This window comes from Lissotriton vulgaris, chromosome 4_1 (genome assembly GCF_964263255.1).
Source record: "Lissotriton vulgaris chromosome 4_1, aLisVul1.2, whole genome shotgun sequence".
Classification (NCBI taxonomy): Eukaryota; Metazoa; Chordata; class Amphibia; order Caudata; family Salamandridae; genus Lissotriton; species Lissotriton vulgaris.
In genome coordinates this window covers 13640416-13660387 of record NC_141691.1, presented here as the reverse complement: position 1 = coordinate 13660387, position 19972 = coordinate 13640416, and the positions used below count along the sequence as shown (strand labels likewise).

General features: G+C 44.8%; 1 protein-coding gene across 1 annotated transcript in view; it reads right to left on the bottom strand.

Moving 5' to 3' along the window:
* Nucleotides 1-318: 318 nt before the first annotated feature.
* The window catches only part of LOC147718221 (nicotinamide N-methyltransferase-like), a 56757-nt gene continuing 37103 nt past the window's right edge, over nt 319-19972 (bottom strand). The window contains exons 2-3 of the mRNA XM_086966644.1: nt 6409-6616; nt 319-1132 (exon numbers count right to left, since the gene is read on the bottom strand). Coding sequence (XP_086822770.1) covers nt 697-1132; nt 6409-6616 — 644 coding nt within the window. The 3' untranslated portion in view covers nt 319-696. The remainder of the gene's footprint in view (nt 1133-6408; nt 6617-19972) is intronic.

Below are 19972 nucleotides of genomic sequence, written 5' to 3'. Positions count from 1 at the left end.
TTACACTTAGTTTAGTTCTGATGTCATAATGCCTGCTGTCAGAGCCAGCAGCCGGGGGAAAGGCAGGTCACATCATGGAGCACATTTAATGCAGCTATATAAAATGAAACGTTGCCTTTCTTTCTTTTCTCTAGCTTTCAGTGACAAGCAGAAAAGAGATTTTTATGGCAACTTTTTATTTTTTGCAGTCTTTAGGGAAATATGGAAAATTAATGAAATTAAAGTAAAGTTAGAGTCTTAACGCTTCTTTCTACAAATTGAGTGCTACTGTAGTGTATCAAACTAATTTTCCTACAAATATCCAAAAGCTTTTTTGATGTGTTGAATTTTGCACAAGCAATTTTATTTATATTGTACATTTTTGCATACCTGCTTTCTCTTTCATGTAAGGCAGCTATGCACCAATGACTAAAGTGGAATGTGGGAAAGATGAAGATGTGACCAAATAATAAATGGGATAAAGTACCCCCTGCCGTACATGACAAGGATATTAGAAGTCAGCTTGGAGTTCTATAACCTTATATAGGGGACTCAGCCTTCAACCTTGTTCCTCTATATGGACAAGAAACTCCTCGTTGACTTGAAATACCTTTATAATGTATGGCAGGGAGTATTGTATCTCATATATAAAGAGCAGACTGGACATCCGCTACATTTCTGATGGACAATCTCATCCACCATATTCCAAATGAGAACCTAAATACTTCTTTTTTTACATGCTTTTAAAACAATAATAGACTGATAATCTGTTTTATCATACAAGGCCTCCTTGTGCCGATGATACACATAATGCTCTACTATGTCATAGCCAGCATCGATGAGGGCGTTCTTCAAAAAACCCTCGTCCATGGAGACGTAGTGAAACTTAAAATTCCCAAGCAGGAGAAACGTTGCATTGAAGCTCTCACTCAATATTAGGTGTCCTCCTATTTTTAAGAGCGATGTGACATTTTTCACAGCGTCGCAGTAGGTCTTCTTGTCTTTGACGAAGAACCCCAAACAGTGTGCCAGGATTAGACAGTCAGCCTGAGGCTGGATGATGGGAGAAAAGGGGTTACTGCTCATGACATCACATTTTAGAAACTTTTTGATTTTTCTTCGTAACATGTTTTGCTTCTCCATCCAGGTTTCACTAAAAAGTAAGATATATCACATGATTAACATTTATTGACCAGCAACTTTTTTGTAACACAGTTGTAAACATTGTGGTTGTTATTCATTCTTAATCTATCACTCTGTTCAACTGTCATTTACATTTACCTTCTGCCCACCACAGAAAACACAATCGGTCACTTGGTTTTAGAGAAGGTAATTTATTTAAAATAAAACATTTAAACTAATTCATTAATAACTGAATCATACTTATTTTCAAATTTGGCAACTAAATCAGGAAGCAAAAATAAAATAGTAATAAACATATTGTTACATTTGATTCTAAAATGTTTAAAAACATTCCTGGGGGATGAGATGTTCTATTCTACTTCAGCCCATCATAACTTGGGGAAAGTGCATTGGTATGTAGAAGCTCGATTTACTCTTCTAAGTCTAATGACAAAAAGTGAATGAACTATGGAGGCTTTACTATTCTAAACCCACTCCCACAAATATTGTGAAGCTACAAACTCAAGGAAAATTACACAATATTGAGGTCGTGAATTTTATCATCTTAGGCTCCTGACATATTAAATATATTTATGAATGAGCTAATAAATGAGTTGTATGATTGTGGATGCAACCCACCAAAATTGCAAGGCAAGCAAATCCCTTCACTTTTGTTTGCTAACGATACGTTACTAATATCTAAAACCCCTATGGGCATCCAGAATGTTTTAACAAATTTTCAAATGCTTGCAAATCCTGGGGGTTGACAATTAACAGCATGAAAACCAAGTGTATGGTTTTTAACCCCTATAAAACTACCAAGGGGAAAGTGCAGTTGGAAGGCCAACCATTAGAGCAGGTCAAAGCCTTTTACTGTCTGGGCATTAGAATGAGTGATAACCTGGAACCTGAGTCCAGAGCAGCAATATGGAGTTAGAATGAATCTCATGCAGCTCGGCCGCTCACGCCAGCCACATCGCTCATCGGCTACGCACCCTGCAATGTAGGCGCTGCCTCAGACCCAGAAAGCGAGTGGACTCCTAACGGCCGGTTTGTGCCTTCAGCCAGCTGCAATTAAAATCTTCATTGTGGATGTAGCATACTGGATTGTGTGGTGCGCTGTGTCACTAGTACCTGCTCCAGCTCCAGTGTTTTCTCTGCGTGAGAGGGTACAGTGGCACCAGGAGCATGATGACAAGAGGCGCTAAAACTGGGAAAGTTAGCAAGACAAGAGCTGCCTTTGCCAGTTGCAGGTTCCGGAGACACCGGACCATCGGAGAGCCTGTCCAAAAGCACGCAGGAGGTTAGTGTCAATTGAAAGATGACAGGGAGGCACGGGGCAGGCGGTGCACACAAGGATCTTGTGTTTTCTCAGCCTTAAATAGCTACGTTATTTTCTGATGCTAAGGGGCCACTCCCTGCGTCAGACTCTATGACTAATCCTACACTCCATACACCTCCCCTTGAGAGTTCCCCCGAGGACTCGCTGACTGCTGAGTCAACCAAACTGATCTTTCAGCAAGAAATGTCCTCATTGAAGGGAAATCCTGTAGGGATCCAACCAGCAGATACGGGGACTACAAGTGGTCTGCATGAAGCGGCGGACCACATCACCGTGCCTCCCTGTCTAATTGTAGAAGGAGATGTTGGGAGGCCGACTGCACAGGGGAACATGGTACCCTGAAGTCTTGTGGCCCAAACAACCGATTGTGATCCTGATCCCACAAAAGGCTTCCTGGAAGATACCAATAAGCCCCCTGTAGTTGGTACCAATATTTACATCTGGGGCCTGGAAGCCGCATATGGCCCTCAAGTCACATGGACACCGGAGCTAGGTGTTGATAATTTTTTTTTTGTATATGACGGCTCTGGGTCTTCCACAGAAGAAGGTGGGTTTAATACAAGCGAAGATAACAGCAAGGAGTCACCTATAGACAGAGGAACAGTGCAACACCCTAGGAAGGCAAGAAGCAAGGCTAAAAGACGCAGCCAGCTCAAGTGGAACTACTCGGACTCACAGATGTCCTACCCTCTTGAGGAAGATGATTCTCACACAGCGCTCTGGGAGAATGCAAAGAGCGCACCAGAAGACTCTACTGAACCCTCATTAGCCTCCATCTTAGCCTCTATAAAGGAATTCCAAGAGGAGGTTCGAGCAGACAACTGCTCAGCTAAAAGGGCTGCCAAAAAACTACAAGGTTGCATGAGAAGACTCAATAAAATCTGCACAGACATAAGCAACTTTGTTACCATGGTTTAAAGACGCACCAAGAACTTTGAAACAGGGGTCTCCTCCGTAAAAAAAACAGGGAGACTCCAATGCTGCATGTCTGCTCGATTTAATGACAACAATGGAGGAACAGGGAAATCGGCAACGCAGAAGCAACCTTTGTTTGCTTGGAATACCAGAAGCGAAGGAGGGGGAAGATCCTAGACACTATATAGTGAAACTCCTACAAATATGCTTTCCTGGCCAGTCAAGGTGGGACTGGGACCATGAGGTACAGAGGGCACATCGCTTCCCTTTTAATTTAAGACAACAACGAGACAGCAGCAATTCTTCTGGAGGAAAACCAAGGGCGTTTCTGGTGTACTTTGGAAACTTTCTTCTTAGGCAGCTTGTATACGATAAGGCCCGCCCCAATTCTCAGAAGGGGTCCAAAGGGGTATCTTTTTTTGCGAAACCTGATTTTTGCCATCAGACAATAGAGAGAAGATGGTGCCTGCGTCAGCTAAATTCCCCGTTCCAACAGATCGGATGGATTCAAGCAAGCCGGGCTGAAGACGGCTGGAATGCCAGAAACCGGTCCTCGGAAGCTTGTTTCCGGTCCAGGGAAGGCATGGCTTGGCAGTTCGGGCTGGACTGTTCCCATTAGGCACAGGGTCAGACTGATTTGCATATAGCCATGTCTGAACTGGGGTGGCAGAGTGGGCTAAAGAACGGTGATGGATTAAACCCAGATCTTTTGACTGGGTGTGAATGTTTGATTGGTTCAGATGCTCCGTCCATTACCACCCCCTTTTGTACCATTTATGAGAGCAAAGAAGACAACCCTAGGATCATTAATTGGATTACAGGAGAACTTGCCCATTGGCCATCACCAATTATTCTTTGTGGCAACCCTAATATCAATCTGCCTTGTAATTAGGCCTATGTAGGAGGGAAGCCCCAAGTATACCAAGCAAAAGTTAATCTAGTTCAAACTCATGGGCTAAGTGATGTCTGGGCTAGCCTTAATTCTACTCTGCCAGATTATACATACTTTTCTGCCCCAAATTGGTCTCTCGTTAGGCTAGATTACTTTCTGATTTCGCCCTCTCTACTTCGCAAATGCTCCATAGACATTGCCCCACATTTTATGTCAGAACTGGAGGAAATCCCGAAATGGAGCTTCAAGAAAGCTCTATTACAAGATGCAGGATATCGGACACACATGCAAGCATGGTTCCAAACATTTCTTGAGAGAAACGCGGGATCAGCTTCAATTATGACAGTCTTGGGCACACTAAAGGCAGGCATTTGGGGAGATCCCCTTAGGTTTTCAATTAGGAAAAATAAGAAAGAAAAATTATTGATCTGTGAACTCCAGGAAAATCTGAAAAAGGTAGAGGAGAAATTAATGCGAATAGTTCAAACTGGGGGATACAGAACCTACCCAAATCGAGGTGACACTCATCAAAGCTGAATTTGGGTCAGTGTTTGCAGAGAAGGCTGCAGCTAAGTGGGCCTTGGCGCGGGAAAAAAGTTACACGTGTAGCAAATGTATCACTTTGCTCTTAAAACAAGTCAGCAGGTTGCAGGCAGTGAAATACTGTCAATCCAACATGCAACAGGAGAGGAGACTAACGACCCAAGCAAAATCCAAGAGGGCTTCCGAGAGTTCTACTCTAATTTATATTCAGAGGAGAATAGCAGTCCAGTAGGTGTAAAAGAGGACGAGATCGCTAAATACTTAGAAGAAGTGACTTTAATCCAACTTATCCTGAAAAATTGTGACCACCTTGATGATTCTCCGACCGGGGAAGTCATTGCCAAAGCTTTAGCCAGCTTACCGGATGGGAAAGCCGCAGGGGTTGACTGCATCCCTGTTGCGTTTTATGAAATTTTTACTTGCCAAATAAAGTCTTTTTTTACCTCTTTGGTAACTTCTGTCTTCAAGGGGGCCTCCCCGCCCACTGACTGGTACAACGCTAAAATCTCTATATTTCCACAAAAAGATAAATCACCATTAGAAATGGGATCATACAGGCTGTTCATGTTCATCAACTGTGACTCGAAAATGTTCTCGAAATCCTTGCAATTAAAATATCTTCAGTAATTAAACCCCTGGTGTCAGAATGGGAGCACAGGTTCATCCCCAACAAAGGCACCACCAAACACATTAGACGGGCCATAACCTTGTTTGGCGCAGCCCAGGTAACAGGAGACCCAATGTTGTTCATTTTATTAGATACTGAAAAAACTTTTGTCACGGTCTCCTGGCAGATTCTCGGGGGCGTATGGGAAAAATCCAACAGCCAGTGTATCAATAAACGGGAGGCTTACTAAACAATTTAAAAATGTTCAGGGCACCAGCCAAGGGTGTCCTTGTACCCCCTTGCTTTTTGCCCTATATATAGACCCCCTGATTAAGAACATAGAGAAAAATCTGGCTATCCAGGCAGTAAGTAGATTTGGGTAGGACACAAAAATTATGGCTTATGCCGGCGACCTGGCCGTAGCCACCCCAGAGCCCAAGAGCGCTATTTTAGCATTGGAAATGGGGGCCCAAGAATTTGGGAAAATCTCGGGGTATGCACTTAAAAAAAACAAAACTGAAATTGTTCTCAGTAAAGAAAGTAATTGTTCAGAAAGAGCAGGAAAAACATGCATTAGTTGCAGCTTAATTATTTCTATTTAACTGGGTATTGGAATTATGCAATGAAAGGTGATTCTTAACACAAGCTCAGGGTGGCTGGAATACAAAATCTACAAAATAAATTCAATAGTAAATGGCATGGGAGAATAGTATCCTTGTAAGGGGAGATAAAAGAGTTCCATCTTTTGGACTATTTTAACCCCTTGCCGCGGCGGTAATTCTGCTGCAACATGGGAGGGGCACCCGCGCCATGACGGAACCACTCAGTTACCAGCACATCGCGTGCGTGGCTCGTGACGGAGTGATTCCATCATGAGCACGGAAGGGGTTAAACCCTGGCACTCGTGACATACTCTAAGAGCACTTGGATACCTTCATAAAGGCTGTAAGACATATTCTTTTATGTGATTCTGAAAAGGAAAACATAGTTGAACAGTAGATCCCTTACCTCTTGCACTCAAGCTTGCAAACTAGCTTAGCAATGTCACTCCAGTCCAAAGCATCAGGGTCATTCTTCAGCCATTTTTCTAATGCCTCAATGGACTTATTATTCGTGCAAGAAAATATGATCTCAGTGAAATGTTCACACGCAGGTAGAACGTAATAGATTAAGGGACCAAAAGACATTGCAATCAGAGTGTCTCCTTTAACATCACCTGTATAGAGAAAAGTGTGTGGATGAGTGGATTGAAAAGAAAATAACATGATATCACAACATCATTTCCAGTAAATGAGAGCCTTTGCCTACTGCTTTTATTTTTATTATTCCTACGTCACTTTCTACACCTCCAGCCCTCCTCTAAAGAGAGGATAGGTTCGACGGCCAGCATATGTCCATAGCTTGTATCATAACCTTTCAGTTAGCATATGTGGAAGTCCCCAGACCACCCCTGCAGCAGGTTCCCCTAAGTTCACACAATTAGGCTTTGCATGCTTTATGTTGCAGTTCTCAGCTGGTGTCTCAACCAGGTAGAACTGGGGGACACAGGTATATTCAGAGCTCTTATCATGTTGTAGTCTAACCATTCTCCTCAAAATGGGGTTCACCTACATGCCCAAGGTTTGCATCATCAGAATTCATGAGCTACATGGGCAAGGAGAGAGAAACATTTCCAGGGATGTTATCATGTTGTAGCCTTAGCTGCTTCCAATGATGTGGTGGAGTTAGTGCACCAGATGTCTCACAAGGTCCCATTCCATTCAAGTGTCATATGGTGCACATCCCAAACTCTTAACATAGGTGAATGAAACTTGGGAACATGACATGTCCAAAACTCCCTCTGTGGGGGAAGGTAAGGTTGGGGGACTTGACACATCCAAAGCCCTCAATACATTTAAGTATTAGGAGGGGTAGAGATCAGGTTACTCTTAATTTTGTGGAGTGGGCTGTATGATCAGACATGTCTAAAGCTTTGGCTCTTGAGTTACACATTGGAGTCCCCAAGATTCCTGTCATGGTGGGGGATACCACAATACAACATGAACTTGAACACTGATTCTCCAAGTAAAGGGGAATATTTATTGCTGCAAGCTCCCAATAACACACGTAAATACATGTATTTGAAAGGTAAATGTATGTACACAAGAATAAGTAATTAGACATTGGAATACTTCACTGGCTGCCTGTTTAGACTCATCATTGCCAGCACAACTGGGGAAAGCGTTGAAAGTCTCATGCAGGAGATCACAACTGAGTACAAAAGGCCCTGGAAGAGCATCCACACCTCACAAGAGTTCTTGCCAAAGCTTTCAGATGTCTCTGTCTTTATAATCTTTACTAACATGGAAAGAGATTTCTAGAAGTTCACTCTCCCATCATCTTCACTGTAGGTCTTGGTTACACTTCTCTGCATTGAGGTCACTCAAAGGCGCTAGCGAGGCTCTGATGAGAGTTCAGGCAGAATTGTTCAGATTCTATCACTTGCGCACCATACGTATCCCACACCATATGTTCCAGCAGCTTAAGTGAGAAACATAACCAACCAGTGTATGTAAGTAACCTGTATCTGCCTGAGTTTGTAGCTGCAACACGTTCTTTCACCTAACATCAAGGCTTTGAGCTAATGGACATTCGACACAAGAAAACTGCGCTTCTTTGCTTGGGTGGCAACCTTGTTCATTTTGGGTGGTACATTTTACATTTTGGGACTGTTTTGCTGGATTCACAACTTGCTAGTCTCATATTCACTGAGTTGTTCAGCCTTGAACCCAGTGCTACTGAGAACTCATGTCCGATGTCAGAGACATCAGAATAAACGTGATATAGTATGCTGTCGCCAGGCAACAGTTACCCAACACTTCTGTTTTTTGTGATGTCCCAAATTTAACCCCCTATTTTGTTACCTGTAAATAAAATACTGATTGTGTTTTCACATGTATAGCTATGAGAGTAATGTATTGTGTTGTGGGTACCTCCTACCGGAGTAAGTCTGTGCTGCTAAACCACGTCACTCTTATGTATTCAGAGGCCCAAGGGCAGCACCTAGCCCTGCAACCGAAGCACATTGGTACCTGAGATCATATGACACCAGAGGTGAATGACATCATCCCTCACACAGAATACTGCCACCCAGCCACTGGCTCCCTCAAGCCTCATGGGAAAGGCCTCACATGTGGGTCCAGATTAACCCTTGCTCTTCCACTGCAGTCAGGAGCATTGGTTCCTGCACTTCACTGACTGATATTAGTTCCACAAAATGCTTTGGATTCTAGAGTGCTGTATCATGTCTCCTGGCTGTGAGCAGAATATAGGATGTACTCAGGCTGTGCAAGGCCCACTGCTTAATTTGTAAACAAATAAGGACCAGGGCCCTCATCAGGAGGACACTGCAGCTTGCACCACATATTGCCCCTGCCTGCGCCACCATGACAGCACCAACACAACCACTAGCATTGCTCTCCTACAAGTGTGGCAATTCATACAGCTGCAGACCCCCAAAGATATAATAAGGGCATGTGCGACATGTATTAGTCATTTGTAATCTGTATTGAAATAATAAACAACTGCTGTTATGCTCATCTCTAAAATTGGCAAACAGCCCCACCAAGTGGAAGTCTGACATAAGTGCTGGTGTTGACAATTAATTGCTGGTGCCGAGCACCTGGAGACCACTGCCTCAAATTAAGCACTGGCCAACCACTTCTTTTCTTTTTTTTAGCATTTTGGTGGTGTAGCGCATTTAGGATTCAGATGTCCAGTCCCTAAGCAGAGCCCAACAACCTACCCTGATTAGCTTCTGTTTGCAGTCAGAGGGCTGCATACAAACTCCAATCACTGTGCACTGCCCTCTTCGCTACTGGGAGCTCCGGTCACCTCCATGCACTGCAGTCTCACAAGAGGCAGCGGGAGGGGTCTCCTGTTAGCATCAAACCTTCTGAACATCCTTACTATAGGTACATCTTACTATAGGTACATCTCTGCACATGGGGTACAGCAGCAGGGTATAGCCAGGGCCACTGGAATTATGCAGCAGGGGAGGGCCAAATTATGCAGTAGCATTGAGTAAATTATGCGGCAACAAAAGGCAAATTATGCAGCAGATTTTGTGATAGTGTTACTTCATTATTTTGTCGTTTTTATACTGTCTGGTCATTAGTTGCACCTCATTAGTACCAGTGTAACACCCACATTTAGCAGTAAGAAACCAGAAAGGTGACCAGTCAACCTATGCAAATGGCCTTCCACTGAGCGGTAACAAGTGTTGCTGCATTTGTAGTAACATTTGAACTATTTGAATGAGATTTTTTTTAACTCTGCAGATTGTGCAGCAAATGATAGACTAAAACAGGGCAATATAGCAAAATAGAGTCATAAGTGTTCAGAGAATAAAATTGTGTTGAGATTCTGAGGTGCGACATTGAGGTAGAGAGATCAAGGGATCCAAGGTGCGCCGTTGAAGTAGAGCGGTCAAGTTATTCTCAAAGCATAATATTCTCGATGCATAGTCAGAATTGTATGCTGCACTTCTTTCTAGCGGTGAAGAGCCAGAGCTGTGGGTTAGGAAGAGGGGATGGGGAAGGCAGTCTGTGCGCAATGACAGGTGACTGCCAGGAGAAAGTGAGGGAGTCACGTAATTGAGTTTGGGAAGGCACGGTTGAGGTAGAGGACCTTTAGGCGGCTCTTGAATTTTGGAAAGGAGGGGTAGTTCTGATGTCCACAGGGATGGAGTTCCAGATTTTTGGAGCGTTGCCTACAAAAGAGCGGGCTGCAGTTTTTTGTTTGCACATTTTCAGGGGGATGAGTAGGAGGGAGTTGGAACTCCTGAGACTTCTTGACTGGCCGGCTTTCTTGAGCTTAGAAGCTAGGTATTCTCGTTTCCCTGTGTGCAGGGCTTTGTGTGTAAGGCAGGCAGTTCTGAAGCATGCACACAGTTCCACTGGGAACCATTTTAGATCTCTAAGTGCAGGACATATGTGGTCACTCTGGAGACCATTCTGGCAGCTGAGGGTAGTTTTAAGTGGTGCTAGGTGGGAGATAGCTGTACCGGAGAGAACTGCATTCCCATAGTCCAGTCTAGACAACACCAGTGATTGGGTGGCTTGTTGGAAGTCCCTTGGTGGAATGTGGGGTTTGATTTTATTGAGGAGTTTCAGATTAAGGAAGGCGCTCTTAGTGGAGTTCTAGATGTGGTTAGTCATGTATAATTTGTGGTCAAGGGTGATTCCAAGTAATTTTACTGAGTTTGTCAGGGTGAGAGCTTTCATCCATTCGACAATTTGTTGGAGATGAGCAGGATCTCGGTTTTTCCTTGTTTGAGTTTAAGGTGGTTCGTAGCTACTCAGTCTTGGACTTCTCTGAGAGTATTGTTGAGTCTTATAATGTTGTTAAAGGAGGATGTTTCCAAGTAGATGTGGGTGCCATCTGCATAGAGATGGAAAGGGATAATGGCTTTTTTCAGAATGGCGGTGAGGGGTACCATATAAATGTTGAACTGTTGAGGGGAGAGAACAAATCCTTGGGGGACACCTCTGGTCACGGGGAGAAGGTCAGAAGTAAAGGATTTGATTTTAACTCTTTGAGAGTGATTCTGAAAGAAGGAGGAGAACCATTGAAGGACCACGTTGTCCGCATCTACCCGCTCTTTCAGAGCGTTGATAATTAGCCTGTGGTCTACTGTGTCAAAGGCTGCTGACAAGTTTAGGAGGATGAGTAGACAACAATGGTCTGAATCAAGGGAGTTGCGGAAGTCATCCACAATGTCGAGGATTCCGATTTCGGTGCTAAAGCCTTTTCTAAAACATGATTGGTGATGGTCTAGTAGATTAATATTGTCAATCTGATTGTTCAGTTGGCGGAGTACGTATTTTTCTAGGATTTTGGCAAGGAAGGGGAAACTGGAGACCGGTCTGAAGTTGTTCAGGTCGTTAGTGTCTAGACCTAGTTTCTTCAGAAGAGGTGTAACTTGGCTGACTTTGAGGCAGTCTGGTATGATGCCAGTTTTTAGGGAGCTGTTTTTGATTTCGCACCAAAGTGGTGCAAGGGTAAGTTTCAGTTCTTTGGCCATTTGGGAGGGAATGGGATAGAGGTTGTGAGAGGAGGGCTTGGAGGAGGATATCAAATTGAGGATCTCTGCTTCCTGGATGGGGTCGAAGGAGGACCAGGTCATTGCAGGTCACCCTCTAAAGGTGGTTTCAGATGCTGTGATGCTGTTTTTACTGGGAGGAAGGAGGTTGATGTCAAGTGATAGTTCGATCTTGGAGATTTTTTCGTTAAAGAAGTTGGCAAAGTTGTCTCATAGGGTTTTAGAGGGCTGGACATGGGTAGTAGACGGCTTGGATGTTTGTTTTTAGATGATGTCAAAGAGTTCTCTTGGTCTGTTTTTTGCCTTGACCAGCGCAGTACAGAAAAAGTTGTTTTTTCATTATGGATATGCTTTTTATACCTTCTTCTTGCTGATCTGAGATCTTCGCAACAGCTGGAGGAGGTATTCTTTCGCCAGAGACGTTCTGTGGCTCTAAGTTGTCTTTTTTCATCATTGATGTCCTTGTTAAACCAGGTTCTGGATGGGGTGTTCACAGGTTTTTTCAGTTTCAAGCATGCTGGTTGGTCGAAGATGGTGACATGATTCTGTTGTAGTGTGACGTGAGTTCAGCAGTTGAGAGGCCATCTGGGCAGAATGGCAGGAGGGAGAATATTCTTTCTTCTAGATCAGCTGTGTTGATCTGCTGTAGGTTCCTAGACCATGTAGGGGGGCCTGTGATGGGGGGTTGACAAAGGATCAGTTGAGAGAGGTGGAATGGGATTAGGTGATGGTCTGACCAGTCGACCGGAAGTATTGCGTCATGTTGGGCGATGATGGCATCCAGGATTGCTCCTTTGTAGTGGGTCTCTTTTGAGCAGTGCTGGGTAAGGTTGTTGGAGTGCAGTGGCTCATTCAGGGATTGTACAGTAGCACTCTTCTCATCATTCCAGTGGAGGTTGAGGTTGCCTCGAATGAGGTTGTTTGTCTCTCGGATAGAACAGTGTGCGATCAGGTCTGACAGGTGTTCCGTAAATGTGGAGGTCTCGCCTGGGGGATGGTATAGGAGGTGGCAGTGCAGTAGATTGTTATAAGTCGTTTTGATGTTGAAAGTAAGGCATTCAAAGGAGTTGTATTTAAAGGTATCAATTTCGGACACTGATAAGTTTTTGTTGTGGATAATTGCCAGGCCTCCACCTTTTTGGTCTTTCCTATCATTGTTGATGATAGAGAAGCCTGGAGGTACGAGCATATCCAGGATAGGAGGTGAGGAGTCATTTAGCCAGGTCTCGGTGATGAAGGCTACGTCTATGTCATGGTTGAGGATGGATTCTGTCAACTCTATAACATGTTTCGTGGCAGATCTGCAGTTTATGAGTATGCAGTTGGTATGGGGAGTACCTTTTTTTGTTTCAGTAGAGATGTTGATGAGGGCGGCTGGGAGTCTGGGGGGTTTTGGGAAGGAGTGGTCATTTCCGAATCTGGTGATTACTTGAATAGTAGATTGCAGGGCATGGGTGAAAGGGATGGTGTAAGATGAGGCCAGCTCAAGCACTTCCTCCAGGCACATGGGTTCCGTAGCTCTACTTGGTGTCCGGGCCTGAGAAGCAGAGGGGCACAGTGACTCGCAAGGGGGTGAGGACTTGATTGGCCTGGGTTCTGTGAGGGTGGAGGAGAAGGGGGTAGAGTGGGTGCTTAGGGGGGTTGTGAAGTGTCGAGAGGTTGGTAAGGATACGATTCAGGCTTTGTATTTAATGGCGACTTGGCTTTTGATACAGGTGAGGCAGCAATCCATCTCTTCCTGAGTGGGGGAGGGTTGCTTCTGGATGGGGTCTCTTTGGCAGGGGAGGAGATGATAGAGTTGTTTTGTCTTTTGGTGTTAATTGGGTTGTCTGATTGGGTTGTGGTCTGGGGCGGAGGAAAGGGGGGTCAGGTTGTGGTAGTAGTTTTTTCCTATGGGGCGGTAGAGACCGGGGATTGGGAGACTTATGGCGTGTCTTGCGGTCATTCGGTGCTGCTTGGGGGGTGTTCGCCATCGGGGTAGTTCTGGAGGATGGACTACAGCAGGTGGAGGGACCGTGTCTTTGGAGGTGGAGGGATTGGGGAGGGTTAAGGGTTGCACAAGGGTGACTGGGTGGAATCAGGAGGGTGTTCGGTATTGGGGGTTTTTAGCCCTGGTGGGCAGCGAGTGTTGGGAGTAGAGCGTGGTGGGTGTTGGTATGTAGAGAAGGGAAGAGGAGATCAAAATCCTAAAGATTGGCGTTGTTGGCTTGGATCAGGACTGTGCCGTTCAAGTATATGGTCATCGATGAGATCCCGTAGTGGGGCAGGTGGTTTGGGGAGTAGAATGAGAGTACTTTACAGCTATGGGACGTCTTGGTGGTTTTTGTGATTTGGCGTTTTGCTCAGAGGGTGGAGACCCAATAACCTGGTCTAACTGTGTGGAAACCCAATAACCTGGTCTAACTGTGTGGAAGATGAGATCCATTTTTTTTTGCCCTTTCGAGGAACAGTGATATGCGTCTGCAAAGAGGGATTCAGGGAATTTCCTGATCAGTTTGTGTTTGAGGGATTTTTTTGATTTTGGTGCGAGGTTGGTGGGGAGGATGATCGAGAAGGAGTTGTGTACATGTTGTTTTATGAATGGACAGGAGAGGGGGTTAGAGGTGGTTGTTGTGATGGAAGGCATTATATCTGGGGTATCAGAGAGTGTGATCCTTATTGTGCTGGGCAACTCTTGTATCTCAGCGGATGGGGCAGGAGGAACTTTGGGCGGGTTGTTAACGGTGACAGATCGCTCTATATCTGATGGGTTGGAGGGAGTTGGGACACGTTCTTTGGAGTCGGGGTGACAGGGAGTAGGGTAGTTTGAGTCAGATTAGTATCTGGAGGGGGTGGGGTATTAGTGGTTGTTGGGAACAATATGGGCTAGGGTAGCTTGAGTCTGATTAGTATCTGGAAGGGTGTGGGGTAGTAATGGTGGCCATTGTGTAAGGGAGAAGGTGTGATTGCCCCCCAGGACAAAGCCTCATTGGAGGGACTGTGGTATCTCTGCAAGAGGTGGTATTGACTGAGTACAATGTTAACTACGCCGTGGGGCTGTGGTATCTCCGAAAAAGGGGGGGTCATGACTGAGTGTAGTCTAGCTACATAGCTATTTTGGGGTCCGGGGTGAGAACAATTGGGGAATTGGGAGATCCGGTTTGTCAAGAAAACAGTTAGGAGAGGGGTCAGGGGTCACCAGGTCTTGTGACAAGCAGCAGCTGACCTCTGACTATTCCGGGATGCGCCCACAGTTAGGACCTGTGCACCAAAGGTATAGTCCTGGTTGATCCGGCATTTTAAATAAAAATATTGTTCTTATTTGAATCCCAAATGTACGATCCTGAGAGATGGTCACAAGAGCTAACAAGGAAATACATCAGTCTCTGAGTCCATGCAGGGGATTGTATATTCAAGATACATAACACAAAAGAGCAGATCAAGTCTGAAAAATGTGTGCCTACAACAGTAGCCGTGTGGTACTGGTGGTGCATGCGTGAGACAAGGGTTGCCAAAACCATTGATTGGAAGTCGAGGGAGGCTGACACAATTCCCATCAGACCACCCATGCGGTGGAGTTTACGTCATGTGGGAAAGGTTTGATCATGCCGTCCCACAACCGACCATATAGTGCCGGTGCAGGGATGGATGTAAAAAATATCATCATAGACATGCATCCTAAAGTGATGGGAAATGAGAAGAGTGTAGTGCTCAAATAATAGTGAAGATGAAATTAAAATTTAACATTCCGGACTCCTGGAGACATTGCAACAGAAGTGTGGTGGAGTTCTGGACTTTTTTGGTTCCGTCCAGAGGTGTCAGGGTACAACACCCAAAGACCCCGGAGTCCCACCTGCCTTGGTGCACAAATGAACAGAAACACGGGCTTCTCGATGGTGGCGTCAAAGACCAAAGGTTTATTACTGCAGGGACACAGAAGTCACAGAATCTACACACGGGCAGAATCTAGGAGACTGTTCGATTTGTACAAAGTGGGTTGCTCCTTATATACTAAAAATTGTGCTCTAGGCAAATATTTCACATGTCGGTACATTCCCAAACCTTTGTGTCTCTAAACAATAAATATTTGGCGTTACACAGGAACTGTCGATAATATCTGATACCAAACATCACGAAGAGGGGTTCCCACCAGTCCATCACAATCCCTTGTCAATATTGCATTCAAGACCCGGACCGCCTCATCGTAAAGTTCGTTACCTCCCCCTAATAAAGGCCCAGAAGGAAAGGAGCAGAGCCAGGTGCAGAAGATAGAAAAGCGGGATAAGAGATGTTTGTGGGTTGTAAATGGGCAAGGCTACCGGCTTCGGCCGCCTAATCATGATCAGGTACAATGGACAGGAAAACCAGTTCAGGTGGGCTGGCCTCGGGCAGAGGAGGCAGCCTTTGTCGAGTCATGCAGCTTCAGCGTGATCTGGTTTAAGGTGCACGTGTCATGTAAGAGGTGAATCTCCGGCTAAGGCTACGTGTCCTTAATCAAAGTGAAGTGAATGAAATGATCAGAGGCTATTGCATATGTGAGGGCAAGGAACCACAAAATGGCGGCCATGATCTAAGATGGATGCCGTGTGTGTATCAGAAATGTGTCAGTGGAAGGAGTGCTCTTGCTCGTAGCGTAGCGAAAACACTAGGATATATTAAATGGATCATTTGCGGTTCGCTGATACTAATTTTATGTATTTCCGACAAACTTGAAAACACGGGTTCAAGTCGTCACGGAACCGTCACGGAACCTCAGACCCTCCTTTTGCCCTTACATAGGCAATTACTCAATCTATGTCTGAATCTAGTTCTATGCTCATCAGGTCAGTGACATGCTGTTGTATCATCATCCTTTCTCGTGTCTTTTCTCCAAATGCAGGTGGTTTCCTAAAACAGGTTGTAGCACAAAGACTACACAGAGCAGGACCACACTGGATAATCAGACAACATGAGAATAGTAATATTAAGATGACACCAATGACCATTAGAACCTTCCATCCCCACGCTGAGATCAGAGTCCAAACCCACTCCATAAAGGACCAGTTTCCCTCATCTACATGTATGGAGTCCGAAATCTTGTGCAACTTAGAGATCGCCTCGTAAACTGTTGGAGCATTATTAGGAATAAAGACACAGCAGCTCGATTGGATCATTCTGCATACCCCACCTCGATCTGCAAGTATAACATCTAGAACCATACGGTTCTGCAATGTCATGAGCCTATCCGCCTGAAGCTCAGCTGTCAGATTGCTAAGGGCACCAGCAGTTTCGGTAATAGTAGATTCAACTACCCGTGTTAGCTGACGTATGTTTCTACTATTGGCCATAGGTCCCCAGAACGGAAGGAAGCCTTTGAAGAAGTCTCCAGCTTCCTGACCAGCTGTATCTTCCTTACTGAAAACACCTCTAGCTACTCTTATTCTGTGGTAATCCGGTGAAGCAGTGTATGTCGGAGGCAATAATCGAGCAATATAACATGATCCTGAGAAGTCGGCAGGCAACCATGTATAAGCTCTGTCTCGACAAATGAAATAGGTACCCCTAGCAGTAAGAAAGGCAGGGGAAGAGTTAGCCGGAAACACATAAGTCTCTACGCACTCACTCCTCCCTAGCTGAGCTCTCGGATTTCTCCCATTACCTTGCAAACAGACCTGACCTCGGTGAGGTACGACCCAGATTGGAGTTGAGCTTTTACGCTTGCTTTCTCCTAAACTAAGGCGATACTCTGAAGTATTCCAACTTAAATATACTCGCAATTCGTCTCTAGGGTATGATGGAGTATTATTGACGTCTTTGATCATGTCAATAATTCCCTGGACTAAAGCTTTGTTGGCAGAGTTATATTTAGTGGAGCGTGGTGGACGTGGAGGATAGGTCTCAAGAGCATAAGCAAAGATGGTTTGAAGGGCCTGAAATGATCCATTGTAGCTGAAAGGCAAAACCAGATAGGGAATACCTTTATCCATAGTGTGGGGTATCAAGCCACACACCCAACAGTCTGTCGTGTTAACTACCAGTTGGTGTTGGTGCAAGAGCTGTACAAAAGTATTATTAATGAATTCTGAGCGTCGAGCTTGCTCATGTTCCGGAAACGAGTGAAAAGAGTGTATAGAAGAAACAGTAGAAATAGCAGGATCAAGGGGAGGTACTGTAGATACTGGCACAAAAATCAAATTTATGCTAAAGACAATTCCACCCACCAGTGTTGCTAAAACAATCAAAAATGTAATGGCACATTGCATCAAGAAACATTTGCTATGAAGAATTCTATTTAGTCTGTTTCTGCGAACGTAAATCACATTTTCTCGTTGCAGCGCAGGAAGTTCCATCTTCTACAATCCGCTCGCGACCACTGATGATGTGTACGTAGATGAAAATGCCTCTGTCAGCCCTGGGAGTTCCCAGTACTAACAGAAAGATCGACCTTGTGTCAGACCCCTGCAAATTCAAACTAGGCACACAGCCACGACCCTACGGCTACCCAGACGGCAAGGCAATTTTAAAAACAATAAACAATAACAAACTTCCTGGCTGAAGGCAAAAGTTCAAAATATATATATATATATCAAAATCACAGTATGCAGTTGCCTGCTTTATTAGTCCTTTTTATGGCTTCTAAGGTTGTATCTTTTCCTTGCTGGTACTGTTTGATCGGAAAATAGTGTATCACTAGCAGCTGTTGTAGAGTTTACGTTCGCAGATGGCAAAGTTTCTTCTGATGCTGGAGACAAATTTTCAATGTTCAAAGTAGTCTTTTCAAGAGGAGAGTCACGTTTCAAAGTGTCAGAAATCAAATCGGCATCGCTGAAAGGGACAAATTTTGGAGTTATTTCAGATTCGGAGGCACCAATTCCCTTCTTCACCCAGTCGTCGTAGGGCAGCGGCAGTGGAACACGCTTTACGTGAGAAGCGTGGATCCAGTGCTTGCGACCAGCAACACGTACAGCTGTCCTCGTCGCCAGCAGGATTTGGAAGGGGCCGATGTAGCGAGGCTGAAGATTCTTTGTCCTCGCAAAATTTCTGACCACCACGTGGTCGCCGGGTTTCAGCTGATGCCCTGGACTCTCCGGAGGTTTTGGCAAAGCATCAAAGACCTGTTGATGAATAAGACTTAATTTAGCAGTCAAGTCGTAAAGGTAGTCTATCAACATAGGATATTCAATGGAGCAGAATTGTTTAGGCCTTGGCACACCCCAGACATTTGCCGGGCGGCCAAATACAATCTCATATGGAGAAAGCCCTATTCTAGAATGCACTGTTGCTCTCGTTGATAACAAGGCCAAAGGAAGTGCGTCTGGCCAAGCCAAACCTGTGGATGCTTGAATTTTGGCTATTTTAAGCTTGAGGGTGCCATTGTAACCCTCGACTAAACCAGCAGACTGGGGATGGTTCGCACTATGAAATTTTTGTTTCAATCCTAGACCAGCACACACACTCTGCATAACTTTCCCTATAAACTCACTTCCGTTATCTGACCATACAATCCGTGGCATTCCAAACCTAGGGAAAAATTCTTTGAGAAGAATTTTGGCAGTTGATAAAGCAGTGTTGTCCTTTAGTGGGTATGCTTCTATCCACCTGGAAAAAGCACAAACTACCACCAGGACGTATTTTAAATTGTTGCAGCGTTCCATGTGAATGAAGTCTAACTGTATTACTTCAAAGGGACAGGAAGGAGGAGCAAAATGACCAGCTGGAGTTGGAGTTCCCTTGCCAGGATTATGCATCAAGCACACCATACAATTTTTCACCACTCTCTCTGCACACTTACTGATTCCCTCATTCTTCCAAACCGGAGCTAACATCTTACATATCCCTTTAGAACTTATGTGCGCCACTCCATGCGCCATCGTCACTACTGCAAGCACATACGCATCAGGCAACATCCAACGCTGCTGTTCTGTCAAATCGATCCAACATCCATTCGAGTCCAATTTGCCCGTACTTTCTCTCCATACGCGTTTCTCTTCCTCAGTCGCTTCTTTCTGAATCTCTTTCACACTTTCCATTGTGTCCTCACACATTCCAGACTCAGCAATCCATCTTGCAGACGTAGCAACATACATTCTACTCATCATGTCTCTAGCTGTCTGTTTAGCGGTTTCATCAGCAAAGGCATTTCCCCGACCAACATCATCCGTGATTGCTTTATGAGCACTGCACTTCACAATCGCAACTTCAGTCGGTAAGGTTAGAGATTCTAACAAGTCGTTAACTAGCTGACCATGTTGAATCTTAGTCCCATGGGACGTAATGAAACCCCTTTCTCTCCACAACCGGCCAAAACTATGGGCCACGCCAAATGCGTACTGACTATCTGTAAACACATTCACTCTCTTTCCCTCAGCTAAAACACACGCTCTCGTAAGAGCTATTAACTCTGCAGCTTGGGCAGAATTCTGACTCACTCTTGCAGTCTCCACAATCGTCTTCAAAGTCGTTACCGCGTAGGCAGCAGTCACATCACCATTCTCCAATTTAAAACATGACCCGTCCACATACAGCGTACCA